Source organism: Humulus lupulus, chromosome 2 (genome assembly GCF_963169125.1).
Source record: "Humulus lupulus chromosome 2, drHumLupu1.1, whole genome shotgun sequence".
NCBI classification, from domain to species: domain Eukaryota; kingdom Viridiplantae; phylum Streptophyta; class Magnoliopsida; order Rosales; family Cannabaceae; genus Humulus; species Humulus lupulus.
This window is the reverse complement of record NC_084794.1, coordinates 22,820,616-22,847,676: the sequence shown is the minus strand read 5'-3', so window position 1 is coordinate 22,847,676 and position 27,061 is coordinate 22,820,616. Positions and strand designations below refer to the sequence as shown.

Below are 27,061 nucleotides of genomic sequence, written 5' to 3'. Positions count from 1 at the left end.
AAACTCACTTATTAGAATAATATCATATTAAACACATAATATAATCTACTGTGAATTAGCAAGAAATTATTTTTTTAAAAAACTAGCAAGAAACTTAAATTTAAAATCCAAGTATAATATTTAATATTACATTAAACATATAATATATAATCTCTTGTTGTTACTCTCAAATTAAAAAACTATAACAAACATAAACTTAAACAAAAATAAAACTAATATAAATTTATTTAAAATTTATATGACATTAATATAAATTTAATAAAAACAATTAATAAATTCTATATAAATAAAATTAAGCAGTGCATAATGTACGTTGTTTATATATAGTATATATATATATATAAAAGATGATAATATATAACATCAATTAATATAATAGACTCGACTTAGAGCACTGTAAATCGTATCTCTATGTATATTTTTTAAAAATATATCACCAAAATCACATTTGTATATTTTACTTCATACCTTCTAATAATTTCTATTTATTTTTATTTTATATTATTATCTAAACATTATATTGTTTAATTCATTTTAAATATAAAATAATAAAGAGAATAGAATACAATGAGAAATTAGAGAAGAGAGAGATATTATTAAAAAATATTTAAAAGATGAATAATATTATCTAAATGTAGAAAAAAAATATTATAACAAGAGGTAAAATTAATGTAAAATAGAATATTTATTGGAGTGTTTTTTTTTAACTTTTTTGTTTTCTTCAAATAATATCTATTTTATATCATTGATTGTGAGTGTTCTTACTTGATCTATGACGAAAAATAATATGTATATATATATATATATTACACTTTTAATTTCTTGCTTATTTTCAAGGGTTTAATAGTACGTATGATAATAAGTGTATAGGGAGATAGAGGCAAATTAAGAGAGTAATTTCTTTTTGACAAAAAAATAAGATAGTGAATTCAAAGAGTAATGATATGACTTACCCATAATAGCACTAATCTCTGAAGGCTACTAAAATTATCCTTGTACTAAATATATTTCTTTCTCCTTTTTAGAGAGGGATTTATATATATATATATATAATTACTTTTAAAATTAATATAAGGATAGTAAATAAATTAAGATTATAGCCTCACCAGTTTCAAGTTGAGGCGCTAATAATATATACTAATTTCTTATATATGAGTGGTGAATGACTCGGTACCAATTTTATATAATCATGAAACCCAGCAGCCTATCACATTAGATTAATTACTTCTTTTTAGTACTCCAAGTTGATCTATCAAATAATAATAAGTAAAAATCTTTATTTATTAATAAATTACTTAAATATATTATGAGAAAAAATATAACATTAATAAACACGTTATAATAAATACAATATTTTATATCTATTAAATTAAATATACATAAATATTATAATTATAAATAACTATAATATAAATAATAATTAATTATTATAATTAATCTAGACAATAATTATAATGAACAATAATAATAACAAAATAAAAATAACCACATTTTCCTTATCGCCGCCTCTAAGAAGTAAGTTAATTACTTCGTCGAACCAAATATATCCGAACTTTACCATACTAAGTGATAATCAATATGATTAAAAGAGTTGTTGCGTTTTTATTTTACCTGTATTCAACTTTTGTAATTAGCTTGTCATTAATTAGTTAGCTTTCTGTTCAGGTTGTTATGACTTAGGTAATCTATTAGAATCAAGATTGTATCACTTTTATTTTCTTGTGTTGTAACAGCATCAATATAAATAAAGTTGTCTCAGTAGTCTGGGACTCAAGTTTTCCATTGCAAACTTTGTGTTGTTTTTCTAAAACTCACTCCTTTGAAACTTGCACTGAAACACTAAGGTGTTGTTTGATAATAATTTAAAAAAATAGATTTTATTTAATTAATTAAAAATTTGATTAAACATAAAATAGTGTTTGGTAACTCTATTTTTATTTATTATTTTTTTAAATTTTATACAAAATTTATTAAATTTTGAAAATCGAAAATTTTCACTTTCAATTTTTTTAAAACCGTTTTCAACTTTTAGTTTTTTTTTTCTTCTTCTCTTCTTCAAATCATGGTATTTGTAAATAATTATCATGGTAAAATATCTCAAACATAACGTATTTTAATTTTTTAATTATTTATTTTATTTTATTTATGTTTAAGTGTTTACAAACTACTGTTAAATATAAAAATATTTTGTTAAATATGAGAGTATTCCGTTAAAGTTAACATTAAAAAAAATAAAAAACCGTTAAAACTAAGAATTTTCATTATCTACACACTTATTATATAAAACACTTATTATATAAAAGAGATATAAATGTAGATTGACAAAAATTGATCACTACATGTTCGCTCTATTAAATGAGAAAAAACTACAAGTAATTAATATTTAACTTGGCTATCACTAATATGAGGACATTTGATTGGTCTTATTTTCATCCCCATAAGATTATTGGAGATCTTCCAACTCATTTATTTTCAACTAGTCTCATTATTTATGTCTTTTTCTTCTGCTGGCATGGCAGATATAAAATTAAAATATTTTTGTGGAGCATACTATATTCTTATAAATTATATATGCTTTATTATCTTCAACTTAAAAAAAACACACACACACACATAAACTATATATGCTTTTGTTATCTTCAGCTTTAAAAAAAAACACACACACACATAAAATTGAGCCTATAACAGAATATGCTCTTAATAACTATCGAACATGTGAAGAAAATTTGAACTTTTCCAAACTGTAAACTTTATTTAAGACTATTTGATTTTTTGAAAAAAAAATTGCAGTTTTTTTTTAAATAAAAAAATATTGTAGGAGCCGGAATGTAAAAGTTTCTTTGTTCAACTCAAAACACCACAAATGTAAGCTTAGTATATAATTTACCAGAATTATAAACTTCAAACCAATTGAGAATGGAAAATTTTCAATTCAGAGAAAGTCATTAATTGACTAAATTTCTATTTCTATTTCTATTTAAATATTATGTTAATATTAAATAATTAATAATATTAGGATAACTATTACTAACTATTGTTGTTATGCATCAAATTGTGGGTTCCTTTTTTTCTTTCTTTCTTGAAGATCCCCCAACACTAATTAATACAATAGAACAAATGAGTTGATACCTAATTTAGTGACAAAAATCGTGTACAACATCCATGGTTGGGAGAGATATGTGGTATTAGTTGGTCGTATAATTAGGGTATTTTGGTATATTAAAAGGTTGCCATGGTTTCAAATTCAATACATGGTTTTTAAGTGGTTGTTAGAATATACTATGCTAATTATCCATTTGTTCTCTTAAAAAATTAGCACAATGATAGAATATGCCAAAAATTAAAATGGTTTTAGAGAGACATAGACAAAGACAGTGGGTCCCACTTTCATAGGAAGATCAAGAAGATGAAATGAATGAGTCCATTCCATAAATTAATAATTTATCAATATGCTTTCTTTTTGCTTACACAAATATCATGTGTGACACATCAGATACTTGGGCCTTTTGCCATTTTTATTATGCCAGCTACCCCTTTGTGGTCCCTATTTGGTCCACATATTAGGATAAGCCTCACACCCCTAATTTATAATATTCAAAATTATATAATCATTAATCAATGAGCTTTAGATACCCAAAATTATTATTATGGGCATGCTTTTTATGTACTTAATACTTAAAATACAATCCACTTCTAATTTTTTATTTTTATTTTGGATAAATTTGATGTGTTCCTAGTACAATTTAATTATTTTTTAATTTGAACAAGAGTAGGATACCATTTATTGGGTTTGAATTTTGAACCCCCCTTTCTAAGCCAAAAATAGTTCTTGTTTATGTATGGTTATAACTAAATATATCATTCAAAAAAAGCAAAAAGCGTTATAATAAGTTATATTTAACTAATATTGTTTAATTTATTAGTACTCGCACATGTTGTACAACAATATCTAATTGTTTCTAAGAAGAAAAAGAAAAATGCATCAACAATCTACGTTTTCCTCCATTACATTCGATAACAAATAAACTAATTAACGCGTTGGTTTCATTTATAAAATATGATTGGAAAATTTTATTAACAATAATGTAAATAATTATTTGTTAAAATTTCATTTTTGTCAAAATATGATTTTATTACAGTTGAAAGTTATATTTAATTATCGTTTGTTTTATTTATTTCTTTTATTATAATCAATAACCATGAAGAAGGTAATTACTAAAAAGGAAAAAAAAATGTGCATTCCTTTCCTAGTACAATTTAAACCCGAAAAAATAGTAATTATAGGATATTCGAGTATATCCAAATAAAATGTGAAGCACCGAATTATTGGTCAGAGTGACGTGGAGCCTAGCTGTTTGATCTACTTAACCACACAGAAACATTCCACGTAAGCAACCAAACAGATATTGATATTCGCGGCGTCTCGTTTATGACCAGCTCGCTCGCTCGCGCGTGAGTCCCAATCTTTCGTACTTGTTTCCAATAATTCTGACTATAAATTCGCTCCCCATATTTGGTCGCTACACATTCCAAAATCTCAATCCACGTGCCTTTCAGTTCTAGCTCAGACCAATAGAATCATGGCCGGAAACCCTTCCCTTCGCCGGAGATATAACAACATTCTTGAGTTTAGCGCCGTGGGACCGGCGAGCTCTCTTAGCGACATGGTATTCGGATTTCTAGAAGATCACGCTGACGAATCGCCGGAAAGTAGGTTCAGCTCCGGCGACGATTGTGATTACGGAGACGAGGAGGATAGTTGCGATGTCGAAGAGAACAAGGCGTATTGGGAAGAACAAATCAATCTCCTTCAGGTGTGAAGCGTCTTCTTTAGTAGAAAATTTCAATTTCATTATATTTTTCTTTTGAAAATAGTATTAACAAATTGTTAATTTCGTTTTCCAGGCAACGATTTGCAGAACCAATTCAATCGAATCGAAGATACGTCAAGCTACGAAGGAAGCTTTGAAAGAGACGATAATCTCACATTGTGCGTGCGGAAGATCGACGGTGGGAGGAGTTTGCCGGAATTGTTTACGAAGAGAGGTCTGCAATCGGCTCATAAATCTCGGCTACGATTGTTCGCTTTGCAAATCCAAGTGGAGAAGCTCCTCTAGTATCCCCGCAGGTAAACACAAATTCAAATTGAATTGTTCGTTAAAACGATTTGAATTTACTTCAAATGACTAAATTTTGAATTCTTCTTTTGACAGGAGAACATACGTACTTGGAAGTTGTAGACAGATCGAGTTCGAAGAGAGGGGAGATGAGAGTGGTGATAGAGCTAAATTTCAGAGCAGAGTTTGAGATGGCTAGGGCTAGCGAAGATTACAATCGATTAATCAGTCGATTACCGGAGGTGTTCGTGGGGAAAACGGAGAGATTAGGGAACGTGATTAAGATTCTGTGCTCGGCGGCTAAGAAGTGCATGAAGGAGAAGAACATGCACTTGGGGCCATGGAGGAAGTACAAGTATATGCAGGCTAAGTGGCTCGGAAAGTGTGAGCGGTCTACGCCGGCGCCGCTGCCGGTTAGCTACTCCGACCGCCCAACCAAGCCCAGGGCCTCCATGTTGACCTTTGATCTCTTGGAGGCTATGCCCATGAGTGCTCTGGTTCAAGTTGTGTGATTATAATTAATTTCACAACATAAAATAAACAAATTTTGTCATGAAGAAAATTAATTAATATTCTAATGTGTATTTATATATTGAATTTGCTGGTAGAATCAAGATTAAAATATGAGTTTCTGTGATCGGAAGTTGTACTTCTTGCATCGTTGTATATTTTCAAGCAGCCCTTTGACTTCTGTAAAGTTGTGTGGTATCATGTTGGACGGTCAAAATTCTGCTCCTATCTGTGTACCATCTTTGATATATTTGTCATTAGAGAGTGTTGGATTGGATGATCGTATACTTCACAATATATTAACTAGATGCTGTTTCCTTGAGAAATTGGGTTTTAAGGAATGCACGAAGTTGCTGAATCCTAGAGTTTCAAATATGAGCCTTAAGTATTTGGAAATTGTTCAAGGGTCTTGTGAAGTAACATTTCAAGTCGAAGCTATGAATCTGTAGTCCTTTGTGTAGGATGGAGGTCCTAACTACTGTGACCTCAATCTTTCATCTTGTGGAGCACTTCGACATCTTTCACTATCTAACATGAGGCTCAAGGATCAGTGGTTGGAAGTCCTAACTTTTGAAGTGCCTCTTCTTGAGAGTTTGAGTCTATGTGACTAGGTTTTCGCATATCAAAATCTTGAGTGAGCACCTGAAACACTTTGTTTTCAGAGGAAACAAAATCTGTCATGCATTGGAAGCTATTATCCACACACCTAATTTAGTCTTCTTTAGCTTTAACGGGGATTTGTCATTCATTTTTTCAATGATTGCACCAAATATCTTGCAATCAAATATCAAACTTCAGAATCCTGTGACTCATGATACACAATGGTATTTCAGTATTCTAGATTTTCTTATAAATCTTGAGTTCTCCAAGAGCGTGAGCCTACATGTTTATTCAGAAGAGGTACTTTGATTTCATAGGTTTTTGTATGTCTATGCATGAGTGTGGTATTTTTCACTTCTGCGTTGATCCTTGCTGACATCTTTTTCGCTTTGCTGTGTTAATATGTGAAGGATCTCATTTTTCCTCGTAGCTTTAAAAGAATCTGCCGCGGACTCATTCGAATTAAAAAAATTTGTTTATATGTTCTATAAAGAAAATATATATCTGCAGTTTTTGAAAGTATATATTAAATCAAATAGCAGTTTTTTTTCTCCAATTTAAAAATTTCACCGTATAGTTTTCCACAATCTTGCGAATTGCATTTTTATACTGTATACTCTGAACTTTCTGAGTTATATATTAGTCAGTAGGAAGCAAAAAGTCATGGAAGAAAATGAAAAGAGTATATGTTAGTGGTGAAATTTAAATATCCTAACACGGTGTATTAACTAATAATAAAATTTATATTATTAAGTAATTATAAATAACTTATTTAATATATATATTAAAAGAAGTACTTATTTATTAATAGAAAACACATAACTGTTTTTTGGAAAAAAAAATTAATAAAAACAACAGATTGAATTGATTTTCTTATGAATTAAATTATATATATATATTTTTTAATTTTAAATTAGACCCAAAAACTTATTTTTACATCATCACTACTTGTTATATAAGTAACAATATAAGCGAAAAAGAAGTACTGTTTTTTTATTGAAAGGAAAAGAATTACTGATTTACATTACATTACATTAATTAGATTAAAACTTTGAATTATATATTTTTTATTTAAAAGAAAAATGCATAAGATTTTTAAAAAAGTAATTGCTTTTATTTTATACTAGATACAATTAACTTGCAAGGTAAGTTTATTTAGTTTTATTTATAGAATTTATTAACTATTTTTATTAAATTTATATTAATATCATATAAATTTTAAATAAATATCTTATTTTAATTAAATTATTTATTTATTTTTGTTTAAGTTTATGTTTGTTCTAATTTTTTGGAAGTGACAACAAGAGATTATATATTATATGTTTAATGTAATATTAAATATTATACGTGGATTTTAAATTTAAATTTTTGGCTAATTTTTTTTAAAAAGTAATTTGTTGCTAATTGATAACAGATTATATTATATGTTTAATATGATATTAGTTTATTAAGTGAGCTTAAGTTTAATTAAATTTTATTTAAGTTATAAAATGTATGATTTTATTATTTTTAAATAATTATCATTGTAAAATATCTCAAAAATATCATATTTTAATTTATTTAATTATTTATTATTTTAAAATAATTATTATTGTAAAATATCTGAAAAATGTCAAATTTTAATTTGTTTAATTATTTATTATTTTTAAATAATTATCATGGTATAATATCTCAAAAATATCTTATTTTAATTTTTCTAATTATTTATTTTATTTTATTTTATTTAAGTTTAAGTGTTTACAAACTACCGTTAAGTATAAGAATATTCTGTTAAATATAAGAATATTCCGTTAAAATTAACATTAAAAAAATAAAAAAAACCGTTAAAACAAAAAAATTTCGTTATCTACACAATTATTATATAGAAGAGATGTTGAAGAGTGCAAAAGTAGGGGACCGTTTTTTTCTCTCTATATATATCTGTATTTAAGATAAGCTTTTTTAATAATATAAATATTATAATTATTTAATGGGTTAGTGTGAGATACTTGTAGTTCGAAACAACACTTAATTGAAATTTAGGTGTCAATCATGTAATGGAAGGACAAATAGAGGGACATGAACTTGGGGAATAAGGATTTCATTCCAAAGATAATATTTGCAGCCTTAGAGCAATCTCGTGAGAGAGAGAATTATTATGATATTTGAAGAAACAAGTTAACATCGCCATCCATCAGAGCTCCTTAAAAAAAAATTAATTAATATTTTAATACTTTTACTTTTGTTTTTATCCTTTAAAAAATTTCTAATTAATGTGTAGTATTTTTTTTTATTTAAATGAATAAATAGTATTTAAAAGTATAATATTTAAATAATGTAAATAAAAATACAGGGAAACTCATGTATGAATTGATATAAAAAAATTGATGAAAATATAAAAAAAATAAGATTTTTGTGATATATTTTGAAAGATAAAATAGCGTGAGTACTACTTCAGCACAATACTTTTGTTGTAAATAATTATTTATTTATTTATTTATTATTTTTATAGGCAAAAAATAGCGGTCTGTGTTACACCTTCATGGACCGAATTGATTATTTCTTTACACTTGCCTAATTGATCAATTTTCATACCTTGATAACAACTCCAATTTGATTGTGCAAACCACTGTTATTAGCTCTGGAATACATTTTTTTTTCTTGATGGATAATTTGACCTCCTCATAAAGTGAATGTACTCTATCTGTATTATTACAATAACATTGACCGAAAGGAAATGAGAACTAAAACGCAAAAACATTTGATAAATTTTGAAAATTACTATCTTTGTTGAATTTGTAAAGACTGAATACATTCAATAAACTTTGATAAATTGTATTTCTTTTCTTTTAAATAAAATTCTACTTGTGGATTAGTTAAGTGTATTTTTTATCTGGAAAAATCTAAAGGAAGTATTGAGATCGACATGGGAATGTACAATTTTGAATCTTGTATCTTTATGGAGAAAAGATTAATTATAATATTAAAATATAAAGCTTGAATGTAGCATAGTATTATAAATTCTATTCTATAACAGTAAATATATTTAAAAAGAAAAAACATTATAAAGAAGTTTCTTATTAAAAAATTGGCTTTTTTTTTTCATTAAAATCCTAAGATCTAAACAAAACAAAGCTTAAAACTATTTCTTTTATTACATTTTTTGTTTCAGTTACATTCTAATAGATATAAAAAAAAAACAAAATCTAAAACTATTTCTTTTATTACATTTTTTGTTTTGGTTAGATACTACAATTTTTTTATAGGGGCTTCACTTTAAGCCCTACCGATGGGGCTCTCAGTGTTCTTGACCCGTGAACAGTTTTCGGCGCGATTTTTTTTATGACCGTGTATATTGTAGTTATTTAGAGTATCCTGCAAATTTTCAGAAAATTTCAAATAGTTTACAGTACTGAAAATTAGATTCAAACATGTTGCTTTCCACGCGCATAAAAAAATTAGTCACGCGTGCAAGAACATGTTTGAACTTAGTTTTCGATACTGTGAACTATTCAGAATTTTCTGAAAATTTGCAGGATGCTCTAAATAGCTACAATATACACAGTTATAAAAAAATCGCGCCGAAAAGTATTCACGGGTCGAGAACATTGAGAGCCCCACCGGTAGAGCTTAAAGTGAAGCATATATATATATATATATATATAGGGGAATTCTCCTATAGGGGCTTCACTTTAAGCCCTACCAGTGGGACTCTCAGTGTTCTCGACCCGTGAAAAATTTTTGATGCAATTTTTTTTATAACCGTGTATATTGTAGCTACTTAGAGCATCCTGCAAATTTTTAGAAAATTCCGAATAGTTTACAGTACTGAAAACTAAGTTCAAGTATGTTGTTGCACTCGTGACTAATTTTTTTTATGCGCGTAAAAATCAACATGTTTGAACCTAGTTTTCGGTACTGTAAACTATTCGGAATTTTCTGAAAATTTGCAAGATACTCTAAATAGCTACAATATACACGGTCATAAAAAAAAATCACGCCGAAAACTGTTCACGGGTCGAGAACACTGAGATTTGCACTAGTAGGGCTTAAAGTGAAGCTTCTATAGGAGAATTCCCCAATATATATATATATACAATTCTTTCATAGAGGCTTCACTTTAAGCCCTACCGGTGGTGCTCTCAGTGTTTCTCGACCTGTGAATAGTTTTCGGCATGATTTTTTTATGATCGTGTATATTGTAGCTATTTAGAGCATCCTGCAAATTTTCAGAAAATTCCGAATAGTTTACAGTACCGAAAACTAGGTTCAAACATGTTGTTTTCCACGCGCATAAAAAAATTAGTCATGTGTACAACAACATGTTTGAACTTAGTTTTCGGTACTGTAAACTATTCAGAATTTTCTGAAAATTTGCAGGATGCTCTAAATAGCTACAATATACACGGTCATAAAAAAATCGCGCCAAAAACTATTCACGGATCGAGAACACTGAGAGTCTCACCAGTAAGGCTTAAAGTGAAGCCCCTATAGAAGAATTCTCCTATATATATAAATCAGGTACTAAAGGACACATTTTTTTGCCCCCATTTTCCATTTGCTATTGTGATTGGTACAATGTCCAACTATAAAGGCTACTTGGGTTACTGATGGTAATAATGACCAAGTTATATATTTTTTCCCCTTCTTTGCAAATAAAATACATAGAACACATTGTTGGGAATATATGACTTTACTCTTTGGAAATCAATAATAAATAATGATAATAATGCAATATTCCAAACCCTAGATGTTAATCAAGATTCTTCATCAAAGTATGAATGCCATTCTTGATAATCAAATAAACATGCTCATGATATGAATGTTAATCTTGAATATAAGAAACTAAATTATTAAATGATGATAATATGAACTTAGATACATTTAATCATCAATGCTAACAATGAAAAACATAATAGAATTAAAAAATACAAGATTAGGGTTAGAGATACAACCTTTGTATTGAGCTACTTGAATCTTCAAACTTAGGGAACTTCTAAGGCTTATACACAATATGAATATTGTTGTCCAAAATCTCTATTCCAAACCTTCCTAATTGCTTGAAGCTTCAACTAAGTAGAATGAGATTTGGGTTTGAACAAGCCTTAAAACTCATGCAAGTAAAGTAATGCTTGATGAGTTTCTTGGAGAAAACCTTGGTCTTAAAAAGCTAGAGAGAGAATGAGGTTAGAGAGAGAGAGTCGGAAAGTGTGATCAAGACTTTTCAACTCTAATAACCCATACATATAATGTATGTAACGTCCTCCTAATCCAGAACTATTACACTGTGTACTTTAAATAGTGTTAGACTTACTAATAAAGTAATTTGGTTATAAACATGTAACTAAGGTTAACGTCAAGGGTTAGGGTTAAAATTTTTGGTCAGGGAACTGTTGACTTTCATTTAAAACGATTCATGCATACATGGGATCCCAAAATATTACAAACAAATGTTTAAAAGAGTGTATATACATCAAAAGTTACAACCGACCGATCTAAGCAGCAAAATTAGGGCTACAACCCTAGTTCCTCTGAGATATCCTCGACCGTGATGGATGAGCAGTCACATATGTATATGCCGCCATCGAAGCTCTTAAACTCATGGCTGGACAAGATTTCCTTTTCCCTTACCTGCACCACATAGCACCTATGAGCCAAGGCTCAACAAGAAAACTTAAACATGGGCATGAATAGAAAATACAGATTTCCAAATAGTTATCTAGCATGCCCAGCAGTAATAACCTAGTCACGCATGCACACAATCACAAATACAGATTTCTAAATGGTCATTGGACCATTCTGGGGTCGCTGCCCTGAATAGTTGACCATAGAGTCAACCTCGGGCCCTATGCCCTAGTTATGTGACCATAGAGTCACCTGAGGCCCTCGCCCCTAGTTCTGAGTGACTATCCGTAGCTAAACATTTTGTTTTTCCAACGACCATAAGGTCGGCCAACATAATAGTACGTTGCTGATTTAGGTCTAAGCCTCTCGACCAATGCGCAGCACGCTATTGCCGCCCTTGACTAATAAGTCAAGCCCTGAACCAGGTATTCAAGACAAATGCAAATAAGCATACTTTAAAAAATACAAGCATGATTACATATTAATCATATAACACCATTAATTAAATTCAAACATAGTAATAACCATGTTCCCTAATGGGGCCGAGCCCTAGTTACGCAGGCCATGCAAATAATCATATAACACTTAGCCAGCAACAGAATATTCAAGTATGTTTAATCAACAAGCGCAATCATAAATCAAACACGTACATTCTCAGGGGCCCAAGCCCTATTCATAATTATAACTAACAATCGGGCCAAACCCTAATCACATATATAGCGTATTGGGTGCAGTTTTCTTACCTCAGGCCCGAGTATAGCGTAAAATAAGAACGACCCTCGAGCACAATCCTGGTTCTGAGACCCTAGGGATAACCTAGTCATAACCATAACATAGGATTCCATCAATAACGAGAAAATAAAGGCTTTCGGACCTAGTCCCAGCCTCTGGGACCTCGAATTCTACTAAACAGGGTAGATTCAATCCCGAACCCTTAGGTTTAAATTCCCGCCACTCAAGACTTATGGTGGCTAAAACCACCTAGGCAGGCTGCGACTTGTCCTTAAGGGCCGTGGCTCGCCTCCTAGGTCAGAGGCCCCCTCCTGCCTGGAACCTGGACATGGGCCGTGACTTGGCCTAGAGGGTCATGGCGCGCCCCTGAAGCAGAACCTTCCTCTAGCCCCGGGTTCGGTTGGGTCGCGGCGCCCCAAGAGCAAGGCTGCGACTTGACCTTGCGAACCCAGATTTCCTCTGTTTTTCTCCAGCCAAAAACTTACCAAAACCAAATCAATCCTAAAACAACAATTAAATACTCAAAACAATATCAGCATAATACCAACATCAAAACCCCAGTTCAACACACTCAAAACTCCACCCAAAACCTAAATTCACAACCTTGAGCCTCAAAGCTCAAGAACAGCCAAACTTAAACAGAAAATCAATGGAAATCAAGGTCCAAAGCTTACCTCAACTGGCAAAAATTCCCCCTAGCTGTAGCTAATCCAATCCCAATTTTAGGCCTTCAATTCCCAAGATTTCAGCCCAAAAATATCCTTAATTCTCATAGAATTTACTTAGGAAAGTTGAGAGAGAGAGAGAAATTCAGTTGGGTGACAGATGAAGCTAAGTGTTTGAGTGTTTTGTTTGTTTTCTTAAGGCTTAAGTAATCTTAAGCTAATCCTGAGGCTCGGGGGTACCAAAAACGTCCCCGAGGGCAAAATGATCAAAATCCCTGGTATTCCCTCCTAATCTTACTAACTCAAAATATATCCTTAATTATTCATTCCCGTTACTTGATAACCCGATACTGAGCTAGATACCCAAAATACCCCTTGACTCACCTCGAGTCAAGTATTAGGTCCCATTGTGACTTTCCCGCTAACTTGCTCCCTAGGATCATCTCATGATGAGTAACCCAAATTAACCCACATAATAATGTGGTCTCTCACATATATCATATATATGTACATATATACAATTATGCTCATAATAGGCCAAATTACGAAAATTGCCATTCTATTAAGAAACGGGTCCACATGCATATTTAATATTCCTAAACATGCATAACTAGCTATATTATCATATAACTCACATAATCACATAATCATACACAAATATATCATATAAGCATATAATTCCATATATTGCCATCCTGGCCCCCTAATCAAGGCCCTAAGCCTTATTAGGTAATTTGAGACGTTACAACTATCCCCTCCTTACAGAAATTTTGTCCTCAAAATTTTACCTAAACAACTCGGGATACTAATTTTGCATATCTACCTTCAGCTCCCAGATCGCTTCCTTAACCTTGTTGTTTCTCCATAATACCTTAACTAAAGGTATAGTCCTGTTCCTCAGGACCTTGTCCTTCCTGTCTAAAATCTGAACTGGCTGCTCCTCATAGGAAAAGTTTGCCTCTAGTTCCAGATCCTCATAACTCAGTATATGAGTCTCATGTAATACATACTTCCTCAGCATGGAAATATGGAATACATTGTGCACACTAGACAGTGCAGGGGGTAAGGCCAACCTGTAAGCCACTTGACCAATCCTCTCCAGGATCTCAAATGGTCCCAAAAACCTAGGGCTTAACTTGCCATTTTTCTCAAATCTTTTCACCCCTCAGCAGTGAAACCCTAAGGAAGACATAGTCTCCCACCTGGAACTCCACGTTCGTCTGCTTGGGGTCTGAATTACTCATCTGTCTACTCTAAGACGCGAGCATCCGTGCTCTAATCTTTTCAATAGCCTCAGTGGTCCTCTAAACCGCCTCAGGACCCAAATATTTCCTCTCACCCATCTCATCCCAGTGAATGGGCGATCTGCACTTCCTACCATACATCATCTCATAAGGTACCACTCTATCAGAGGTAAGTATTTACTTCAGGACCCTTAAAAGTCCAATACACATGCTCTTATCATGTCCTTTAATATCTGGATAGTACTCTTAGACTAACCATCAATCTGAGGATGATAAGTTGTACTGAACTTCAGTTGTGTACCCATCATCCTCTGTAAACTTCCCCAAAACTTGAAAGCAAAGATAGGGTCCTTATCAGACACGATAGACCTCAGAGTCCCATGAAGGCGAACTATCTCTCGCACATAAAGATCTGTATACTGATTAACCGTGTAATTCGTCCTCACTGGTAGAAAGTGAGCTGATTTTGTATATCAATCCATGACGACCCAAATTGAATCATGCTGGCCCACTATCGTGATATCCTCCCACTTCCACTATGGGATATCCAAAGGCTGTAACAGCCCTGCTGGCCTCTGATGCTCTTCCTTGATGATAACTCTACAAAATAGAGTTATTTTACCACTTTTTATGTGTTAATTGTTGCTTAATTCTTGAATTTTTAATTGATTTATTAAACTTTTAAGTAATTTTGAATTTATTAGGTTTATTTTAATTTTATAGATTTTTGTGTATTTTTATAGTTATATTATTGTAAAATATTATATTTTAATTATTTAAAATTAATATTTTTAAGTTAGGAGTAAAAAGATGCAATTTTGAGCTTAAATGTTTAAGTAAATTAAGTTTTAATTAATATTTTTATGGAACTTTAGTTGTATATTTTATTATTGAAAATATTTAGTTTTAATTTAATTTATGTTTGTTTTATAGGGAATTTGTTGTAATTTATTTCCTCTTGAAAAGCAATAAAAATAAGGATAAAGAGTGGCATTTTTTAGAAAAAAGAAATGAAAAGCTGGCATTTATGAAGACCACCAGCCCAAGCCCAACCTGGGCCCGTCTCCTCCAGCCAGCTGCTCCTAGCAGCTCCACCAGCCACGCCTGGCACCAGGCCCATTTGGCCCACCACCAAAATCACCCAACGCCTCCCCTACCAGTTGCCCTCCAACACCTCACTTTAGTCCCAGCCGTACACCACCATTCGGCTATCACCCAGGCTCAGCAAGAAGCCCCTTCACGTGCCTCCTGAAGCATTTCCCCCAGCAGCTCCACGGGCCAGCCAAGCTCCAGCCCGCCAGCACACTTCGGCCCACCACGCCAGGCGAAGCCCACCTGCCTCAGCCCAGCCCAATTCGCCCAGCCGCTCCCCTGCCTGTCCCAGCCACCACCAGCCCTTTTGTGTTTTCTTTTAGCCCAACAATTTCAACATTGTCCCTTTGTCCCACAATGCCAAAAAATGCCACATTTTTACCAAACTTTTCTACACATTTTACCCCAAAATATCATCATTACACTATATAATTTACCCCCATTTTCCATATTATTAATTTAATTAATTTAAATTGATTATTTTAATACTCTCATTTTGGCTATAAATAGGAAATTTTCAAGACCATATAGGGTGCTTAATTTTTTAGGGAGGTTACCATACCACAAGTTCTACACTTTCAAAACCTCTCAATTCTCTTCATCTTTTTCTTCGTTTTGGTCATTTTTTCTATGAGTTTTTAGAGGAAAAATTTGGGGATTCATCCTCCAAATTTTCCTATTTATGTTTGTAATTTTTTAGTTTGTATTTTCTATTCTAGTTATGAGTTTCTAATCTTTTTAAGATTATTAAGGTGCTGATGAAACAATATATAACTAGATAATATTTATTTTGTATGTTGATTTCTCTTTTTGTGCAACAAAGTTTATGGATTTTTCTTCTTCAAATATCTTCTTTCATCTTAAATATCATGTATTTGTGATTGTTAGCACATATTTACACTTTGTTCTTCATTAGTGCAAAAACATAATATTCTTTGTGTAAGATGTGTCATTAAATTGTACACATCCAATGCTCAGAACAAAAATATTATGTTTTGTCTTATAAATAATGTTCATTGATTTATTTGTTATTTCATTAGATTGATTTACACTAAATGGTTTGAAATTATAATTTTAAAAGTGAAGATAAATGCTATATTTTTATAAAAACTTGTGCTTAAATAGAATATCTAATTTGAATAAGTGATGGTTTGATTAATTTCTACTATTACTAGAACTTGGGAATCAATGTACTTTTAAATATTATTGAACTTATATTTTGTGGATACTATTATCTTAATAATCTTTCTTTTACCATCTTGATTTCTATTATTAATTTATGTTATATATATTGTCTTTAATATCTTTATTATTATCTTTTATTTTATTTTTATTGTTACAAATTCTCATCAATCTTTGGAGCTAGGTTATAATTTATTAAGTTTGATTTAAAATAATTTTCTTTTCGATTTTAGACAACTCCTTTGGGTTCGACATCATTGCTTACACAATCACTATTCTATATGAACGATTCGTGCGCTTGCGATATAAATATTTAAAACAAACCCGTTTTGGGTCCATCACTTGACCTACTGACAGGTCAGACACCTTGCCACGTATTCAGTCACGTCTCTCTTCATCCCAAGCGACCGATATAAAGCTTTCAAATCCTGGTACATCTTCATGGTGCCCAGATGTAGAGAATAAGAGGTAGTATGAGATTCATCAAGAATCTCCCGTCTGATCCCAGTGTCCATCAGAACGCAGATCCGATCCTTGTGTCTCAACAAGACCATGCTTGACACTGCATAGTCCTTAGCTACTCCAGCTAGAACGTCCCCTTTAATCTGCCCCAACTGTGGGTCATCTAACTGCTTCTCCTTAATTCTCTCCAAAAGAGTAGACTTTGGGATGATGTTGGCTAACTGATACACCACTAACTCAATTCCTGCTCTAGTCATATTGTCAGCCAACTCCTTGGATATCTGCCTGACACTATACAACTGTCCCAGAACCTTCCGGCTTAAGGAATATGCTACCACGTTGGCTTTCCCAGGGTGATAGAGGATCTCACAATCATAATCCTTTACCAACTCTAACCAACATCTTTGCCTCATGTGTGAGATCCTCCTGGGTGAAAAAGTATTTTAAACTCTTATAGTCAGTGTATATCTCATACTTCTCACCATATATGTAGTGCCGCCACACCTTCAGTGCAAAGACCACTGCTACAAGTTCTAAATCATCTGTGGGGTACCTCTACTCATATTCCTTCAGCTGACGTGATGCATAGGCAATCACCTTCCTTGTCTGCATAAGAACACAACCTAAGCCTTGCCTCAAGGCATCACAATAAACTACAAACTTGTCATGATTTGTAGGAAGGCTCAGAACTAGAGCGGTGATCAAACTCTTCTTTAGCTTTTGGAAGCTATCTTCACACTTGTCTGACTATATAAACTTCTGATTCTTGCATGTTAACTCTGTCAGTGGTGACGCAATCTTGGAAAACCCCTCTGCAAAGCGTTTGTAATAACCTGCCAATACTAAGAAACTTTTGATCTCTGAAGCATTCTTCAGTCTTGGTCAATCTCTGACCGCCTCAATCTTCGTTGGATCCACCATAATTCCATCCTTACTGACTCTGTGACCTAAGGAAGTCACCTATGGCAATCAGAACTTGCATTTCTTGAAATTCGCACACAGCCTGTGTTCTCTCAACCTCTGTAGTACCAATCTGAGGTGCTGCTCGTGTTCTGTCTCTGACTGAGAGTATATCATCGATAAAGACGATCACAAATTAATCCAGGTAATCTTTGAACACCCTGTTCATAAGATCCATAAATGATGCTGGGGCATTAGTCAATCCAATTGACATCACCAAACATTTGGCACATTTGCTTTTCGTAGAGTGCCATTTGGGTTGTGCAATGTTCCCACCACTTTTCAACGATGTATGGTTATTATTTTCTCATATTACATTGAAAATATCATAGAAGTGTTTATGGATGATTTCAGTGTCTATAGTGATTCTTTTGATAAGTGCCTCCACAATTTAACTCTAGTTCTTAAACTATGTATTGACACTAATCTTGTATTGAATTGGGAGAAGTGTCACTTTATGGTGTAGCAAAGTATTGTTTTGGGGCATGTTATTTCAGAAAAAGGGATTGGAGTGGACAAGGCAACAATTGATCTCATTCGTTCTCTTCCACCACCATTAAGTGTGAAAGAAATAAGATCCTTTCTTGGTCATGCAGGATTCTATAGGCGGTTTATAAAGGTTTTCTCAAAGATTGCTTCTCCCTTATGCTATATTCTTCAAAAGGTTGTGGAATTTGAATTTAATGATAAATGTTTGTTTGCATTCAATAAATTAAAGGAATCCTTGACATCAACACCTATTATTCAGCCACCGAACTTGGAGTTACCCTTTGAAATAATGTGTGACGCTAGTGATTATGCAGTAGGAGCGGTTCTTGGGAAAAGAGTTGGTAAAGTGCCTCATGTTATATACTATGCCTCTCGAACTCTTAATGATGCTCAGTGGAATTACTCTACTACAGAGAAAGAGGTTTTAACGACCAACTTTGTTCTAAAAAAGTTTCGGTCTTACTTGATTGGAACTAAAGTTATTGTTTACATTGACCATGCAGCTCTTAAATATTTACTAGCTAAGAAATAAGCGAAGCCCAGACTTATTCGGTGGATTTTACTTCTGCAAGAATTTGATCTTGAAATAAAAGATAAGAGAGGATCAGAAAATTTGGTGGCTGATCATTTAAGTAAACTTATTCGGTATGAAGATAACTTGCAATTAAATGAAAAATTTCCGAACGAGCAACTCCTGGCTCTTACAGAAGGTTTTCCATAGTTTGCTGATATTGTTAATTATTTAGCCATTAAAGAGTTACCAGGAGACCTTACACAAGCTCAAAAGAACAAGATTAAGCATGATGCTAAGTTTTATATTTGGAATGAGCCTTATTTTCACTACTACAAAAATGGGCAATTGTGTCAGTCAAACGCGTCAGTCAACGCAGTTGACTGACGCTGTTGACCAAGAATTAGCATTTGTGGCAGTTGGACACTGCCACAAATGAGGTTCCAATTGCGTCATAACTTACACTGACATTGTTTAATGGGACCGTTTGCGTCAGTGGGGTACTGACACAAACGGGGCGTTAATGGCGTCAGTTTTACTTTGCCGTTTGCGTCAGTGGGCCACTGACGCAAACGCTCTGTTACCGTCAGTGGGCCACTGACGCAACTGGGTCTTCAATATTAAAACCCTCTTCGTCCCCAGCCGAGCCCCATTCCATTCAAACCGTTTCAGACTGCATTTTCTTCCCAAACCAGCGGCGCCCAACCGAGGTTCTCCACATTTAGGTACGTTTTTAGCCATATATATATATTTTCAGTTTTAATGTTAAAATAATGATTTATATATGTTTATGAAACTTATATATGGTTTTTTTTGGATTTTTTTGTATAGATTTTGTTTTTTTGAAGATTATAGTTTGAAAACCCATAATCTTTATTGGATTTTTAGGGTTTTCTACATCAAGAACCCACATTGCTCAATTACCACAAGTAAGTGTAATTTTATTAATTTTTATGATTTAAATATAATTTTTGTGAATTTTTTTTTATAAATTGACTATATTTCGGATTTTTAATTTTTAGATAGTTTTATTAACTTTTTTTTTTAAATTTAATTAAATTTCGAATATACTATATAAATGAGTATATATTTTGTATAAGTTTCATTTTATTAATTGTTTAGTTTGATTATTATTAGTAAATTTTTGTTTATATTTTGTTAACTTTTTAAAATTATTTTTAAATTTTGGGTTTAATTGGTAAAATAGGTATATATTAAAATTGTTTGTTTTTTTAAGTTATATTTTATTATTGATTTAGTTAGGATATTTATAGTCGATTTTTATTTATGTGAGTTGTTAACTTTTTTTAAAAAAAAAAAAATTATTTTGGGTTTAAGTAAACAAATGAGTACATATAACAAATTATTTGTTTTCTTTAAGCATTTTATTGTTTATTTAGTTACAATATAGCTTTATGATATTTTTCTTTATATTTTGTTAACTTTTTTTTTTTTTTTATATTGTTATATTTGAGTAGGTATTTTGTTGACAACGTTGTTGTTGAGATCAGGCTTTGGAGGATTTTATATTAGAGGTAATATTTTAAACCTTAATGTATAATTAATATATTGAACTTAGTAGCATGTACGAATTATAAAATAGTGGAGATAGGATCTGAGACTGTGTGTTGCGGTGATATAAGGCTGTAATTGTGCATGTTTGATTGATTACTTGATTTGTTGTATATATGTGATGAATATATGTTTATTTAAAATTTGGGAAATATGATAGAAATAGGGGAAATGCTGCCCAATTTTTTGTAAGATTTAGTAATTTGAGAATTATGCATGTTTGATTGATTAATTGATTTGTTGTGTTTATGTGATGAATATATGTTTATTTAAATTTTGGGAAATATGATAGAAATATGGGAAATGCTGGTCAATTTTTTTTAGGATTTAGTAATTTGAGAATTATGCATGTTTATTGATTAGTTGGATATTTTTGTGTATACCATGTGCTATATAAATGCACATTTTAAATTTGGGAAATGTGATAGAAATAGGGGAAATGCTGCCGAATTTTTTTTGGACATGTTGTTTCCTTTATTTACTTGTCAATTAAGTAATCCACGAACTTAATTGTTAATGTTTGTTGCTTTGTTTGTTTGTTTGTTTTTTGTTGTTGTGTGAAGTTTGACAATTGATAGAGATTGGATGTCAGCGGATAGGTTATCCATGAAATATAGGAATGGAGTTGAGTTTTTCTTGGAATTTTGTGCAAGAAATACTCAATCTCCTAATAGTATTCCCTGTCCATGTGTTAAGTGTGGTAACGTTGTGAGGATGCCAATTTTTAAAATAAAAGACCACTTATTTAGGAATGGAATCGACAAAAGTTATGAAGTATGGTTTTTGCACGGTGAAAGAATGAAAGGGACTGATGAGGGACCATCTAAGAATAATAAGTATTTTGATGTTGATTATGAAGTTGATGATGTTGCAGAGATGATTGATGTTGCACAATATGAATCACATGTGGATCCAATTAAATTTAAGTCAATCTTAGAAGATGCTGAGAAACCTATTTTCCCTAATTGTACAAGGTTCACTAAATTATCAGCACTGCTTAGGTTGTATAACTTAAAAGCCAAACATGGGTGGAGTGATAAGAGAATGATAGAGTTGTTAACATTTTTAGGAGAATTATTACCCGAAGGTAATGGAATGTCGTCTTCATTTTATGAAGCGAAGAAGACATTGAGTTCGTTAGGCATGCAATATGAAAAAATACATGCTTGTCCTAACGATTTCATCTTATATCGAAAGAGATTTGTTGATACAATTGCATGTCCGACTTGTGGCGAGTCTAGATGGAAAAAGAAAAAAAATTCAGATGCAGTTAGAAAAGGTGTCCCTGCAAAGGTTTTATGGTATCTACCATTGATACCTCAATTGGTTAGGTTGTACCGAAATGATGATCATGCTAAAAATTTAATTTGGCATGCTAAAGATAGAGTAAAGGATGGAAAGCTAAGACATCCAGCTGACTCGCCAGCTTGGAAAATAGTAGATGTTAAATGGCCAAAATTTGGGAACGAACCGAGGAATATTCGTTTGGGTCTTTCTGCTGATGGAATTAATCCACACAATTCCCTTAGTAGTAAATATAGTTGTTGGCCTGTAATGCTAGTCATCTATAATCTACTGCCATGGTTGTGTATGAAGAGGAAGTTTACCATGTTGACCTTGTTGATATCTGGTCCTAAACAACCTGGAAATGATATTGATGTATACCTATCTCCTTTAATTGATGATTTGAGCACATTGTGGTATGAGGGGGTTAATGCTTACGGTGCTTATAAGAAAGAAAATTTTAATCTTAAAGCAGTGTTGTTGTGGACTATTAATGATTTTCTAGCCTTAGGTAATCTTTCTGGATTTAGTGTGAAAGGGTACAAGGCATGTCCCATTTGTGAAGAAGGGACTCATTCTAAATATTTAAAACATTCTAGAAAGATTTGTTATATGGGACACCGAAAGTTCTTATCCGAAAAACATAAATTTTGAAGCTTGACAGATGCCTTTAATGATAAACCTGAATTTGGAAAGGCTCCACCACCTTTACTTGGAGGACAATTGTTAACAAAGTTGAACAAAGTCCAATGCAAGTTTGGAAAACCTAGAAATTTTACAAATAAGAGAAAAAATGTTATACGTGAAAAAACAAAGGAGGTTGTAGATGGTGCGTCAGGTTGTTGGAAGAAGAAATCTATTTTTTTTGAGCTTAAGTATTGGGAGCATTTGGTTTTGTGGCACAACTTGGATGTAATGCACATTGAGAAAAACGTGTCAGATAGCTTAATTAGTACATTGCTGAATATTCCTTGTCGGAGTAAGGATGGAATCAAAGCTTGGTTGGATTTAAAAGTAATGGGTATACGCAGTAAGTTACAACCAGAGGTTGGTGAAAGACGAACCTATTTACCACCTGCGTGTTATACCCTGTCTAAAGAAGAAAAACGAATTGTATGTCATTCTTTGTCGAATGTGAAAGTACTGGAAGGTTATTCTTCAAATATTTCTTCTCTGGTAGATATGAAAATTTTGAATTTAGTTGGAATGAAGTCTCATGACCATCATACACTACTTGAACATCTTCTACCGGTAGCTATCCGTTCTGTGTTACCCAAAAAAGTTCGATATGCAATTACCAAACTATGTTTTTTCTTTAAATACATTTGTTGTAAAGTGGTAGATGTGTCGAAGTTGGACAATCTTCAAACAAATATCGTGGTAACTATGTGTGAGTTGGAGTAGTATTTCCCACCTTCATTTTTTGACATAATGGTTCATTTAATAGTTCATTTCGTGAGAGAAGTAAAATTGTGTGGACCAGTATACTTGAGATGGATGTACCCATTTGAACGGTATATGAAGGTTCTAAAAGGTTATGTTAGAAATAGAAGTAGACCTGAGGGTTGCATAGTTGAATCCTACATTGTTGAAGAAGCAATGGAGTTTTGCTCAGAATACTTATCAGGTGTTGCGAGCATTGGACTATGTTTTTCTCAAATTGAGTTTGAAATAAGTAAAGGTGGTAGAGGTGGTGTTGTTTCTGAAGTAAATAAATCTGATAGAGATGAAGCACATCGCCTAGTCTTACAAAATATTGATGATGTTCAACCATACATCAAGTAAGTTCCCATACATATGCATGGTCAATCTTATTTTTCTCTTTCATTATATTGACAATGATATAAATAATTTTTCTTGAAGAGAACATTTCAATGGGATCAAGACTACTTATCCCAATAAGTCTCGGAATAAAAAATGGGTACAAGATGAACATTATCGAAATTTCAGCACTTGGTTCGAGAATGAGGTAAAATACTTGTATTGTTCTTGTTTGAGTGTTATTTATGTATGTTAGCTTGTTAGAATTTAATATACTTTGTTTAATTTTTATTGTATTCTAGGTTCTGAATAACACCACAAACAAAGTGTCTGAAACACTAAAATGGATAACACGAGGTCCTTCAATGAGTGTAATTAAGTATCAATCTTATTATATTCACGGTATTCAATTCAACACCATGGAACATGATAATATTATAAAGACACAAAATGGTGGTGTTACTATTATCGCCCAGACTTTTCAAATATCTAGTTCCAAAGATAAAAATCCCATAAATTGTGATATGACATTTTATGTGGTGATCAAAGAAATTTGGGAACTAGATTATGTGACTATTCGAATTCCTGTCTTCTTGTGTGATTGGGTGAAAAGTGATAATGGGGTCAAAACAGATGACTTAGGATTCACACTGGTGGACTTAAACCGAATAGGACATAAATCTGACCACTTTATAATGGCATCACAAGCCAAGCAAGTGTTTTATGTGAGTGATCTAGTAGATGCTCGATGGTCAGTTATTCTAACAAGTCAACCGAAAGATTATCTGATCAAAGAGTCTGGGAGCGATGACATTATACTTGAACAAGAAACATTTACCATTGCTTCACCGCCTATTGATGTCACCATTGATAATGATGATGACTATATACGCAAGAATGGTGAAGGGTTGTGGGTAGATAATTAAATGTATATATATATTAATTTTGTGATTTTGTTTTTATGTATTTTTTGAAGTTTATACTAGATAATATTTTTGTTTACTTAATTGCAGATTTATTGATTATGGATCCATCACATGCTGATGAGGGTGATCCGTTTGTTGATGATGATGGTATTGGTCTTGAGGGGATTAATGCTACCACACCAACAAATACATAAGATAAGAAGTATAGGGGCAAATCGACTTGCAGTGATGTATTCAAAGCAAGAAGTGAGGGGTGTAATTATGAGGTCGAGTACAATCGTTTTGGTCGAGCGATGGGAAAAGGGGGGATCAAGATGAACAACACCATCGACCTTCTATCACGCACAACCCTTCCTTTAGATATCAACAATTGGAAACCAATGCCGAAGGATAAAAAGGAGACTTTATGGGGTCAAATACAAGTAAGTTATGGTGTTAACTATTAAATTTATCCTAACAAATTAATATATTGAAAAAAGTTTAATATTTTTTGGCGTTTGTACAGACTACGTTCAAACTTCCAAATTCTGCTAAAACAGACGTACTAAAAGAGGCAGGAAAAACATGGAGAAATTGGAAAACAAGACTAACAAAATATCTTATCTACGTATATAAGAATGTAGCTCCTGAGCTTCTTTCCAATTCGCCACTAGAGTACATCGAATATTACGACCCTGAAGATTAGAAAAAAATTGTTGCAAAAAGACTAACTCCAGATTGGGAAGGGATGAGAAAACAAAAACAAGATGCTCGGTCTCAGAACAAGTATCCACATCACTCAGGGCGTGGCGGTTATGCACTGGTAGAGCAACAAATTGAAGGAGAATTAGGTCATGAGTTGACCGAATATGACAGAATTGAGATGTGGACACGGGCACGAATGAATAAGAAAGGAGAAGTCATTAGTGAAGAAGCTCGAGAGGTGGTGAAGAAGATTGTAAGTGTTCTTCGATTTTTTGAAATAATTTTAATGATTAATGTGTGTGTTAAATTATAATTGATTTATTTACTATGTATATAGGCGGAATACAGGCAAAAAGTAGCAGAAGGTGAGTTGGTGGAGGAAGGTTCAAACGATATACTAACAATGGCATTAGGCACTCCGAAGCATGGGGGACGTGTTAGGGGGGTCGGTGCACATGTCGCTCCTCATCAATTTTTTCATGTCCCACCGCCAAGAAGAAAAAGTCAAACAAAAAGATGTGGAAGATGCTCGTTATAAAAACCTTGAAGAGAAATGGCGTCAATCTGAAGAAAGGTCACGTCAATAGGAGGAAAAGTTAAACTAGTTGATGGCGTATATTGCATCTCAACAGAGCGGTGTGTTTGGATCATCAAATGCTTCTGGTTCGGGTGTAGGAGGAGACTCAAACACGCCACACGCACCATATGCCCCTCCACCACCGATGACGCAGGCACAATATGCTTCGCCACAACCGACATGGACATCAAATGCTCACCGACCACCCTCATAGTCACCATATGCTCATCCACCACAGACACAGGCACCATGTGCTCCCCCACCACCGCAGTCAAATTTTCCTGATGAGGTAATAGTTTCTTATTAATTCATTATTTCATATATTTGACCTAGAAAAAATAAACTAGTTTATCGAAAAATCTAACAGATTAATTGTAAGTTGTGTCTTGGTTCGACACAAAATATAGTTGCAGAGGGGAAACTTATATGTACTTGTTGCACAGAAATACATAGCGTTCAACTGCCTCCTAGAAATTATCGTGTGAGAATTGAGGTAGCCATTCAAGAGAACGCTACTTTACCATATCCTGTTACAATGGAAGGTTAAACATTGGTTGGACAAGCAGTCGGGTACGATGTTGGATGGCCACAACATTGGGTCCTTGCTAATCAACAAACAAAAGAGCCACTTGCGCCCTCTACTAAATAGCCAAAACAATCAAAGAAAAGAATAGAGGCATTGACACAGGAGCCTACAGAAGTGCCTATGCCAAGAATTGTTAAGTGTTTGGTGAAGTTTACTGATAAATGGAACGCTGACCACGTGGTAGAAATTCCAATTGCAGAAAGGGTATTTGGATTCCAAACTACTGCTATGTTAGGGAAAGATGAGATCTTCCACTTTTGCAACTATGAGATGATCGGGCAGACTGAACTAGCATTATATATGAGGTACAATGGTGTTTATAAACTTTTAGTTTATTTAGTGTAACTTGAAATTTAATAGTTTATTGATTTTTTTAATTATATGTAGCATGCTCAATGATTTAGTGCAATCGAAGGGGTTGAACCACATGTACACTTTCATGCATCCTGCTTTAGTGTCCACTAATGCAGGAACCAATGAAATACGTGCTAAAAATCTTTTCG

The 27,061-nt window shown here is 32.7% G+C and overlaps 1 protein-coding gene across 1 annotated transcript; it reads left to right on the top strand.

The window, feature by feature from the left end:
• Positions 1-4,513: 4,513 nt before the first annotated feature.
• LOC133817480 (uncharacterized) lies at positions 4,514-5,985 on the top strand. Its single transcript, XM_062250015.1, has 3 exons — positions 4,514-4,814; positions 4,906-5,128; positions 5,214-5,985. The coding sequence occupies exons 1-3, from the start codon at positions 4,581-4,583 to the stop codon at positions 5,627-5,629; spliced, it is 873 nt and encodes a 290-aa protein (XP_062105999.1). The 5' UTR covers positions 4,514-4,580; the 3' UTR covers positions 5,630-5,985.
• Positions 5,986-27,061: the final 21,076 nt, after the last annotated feature.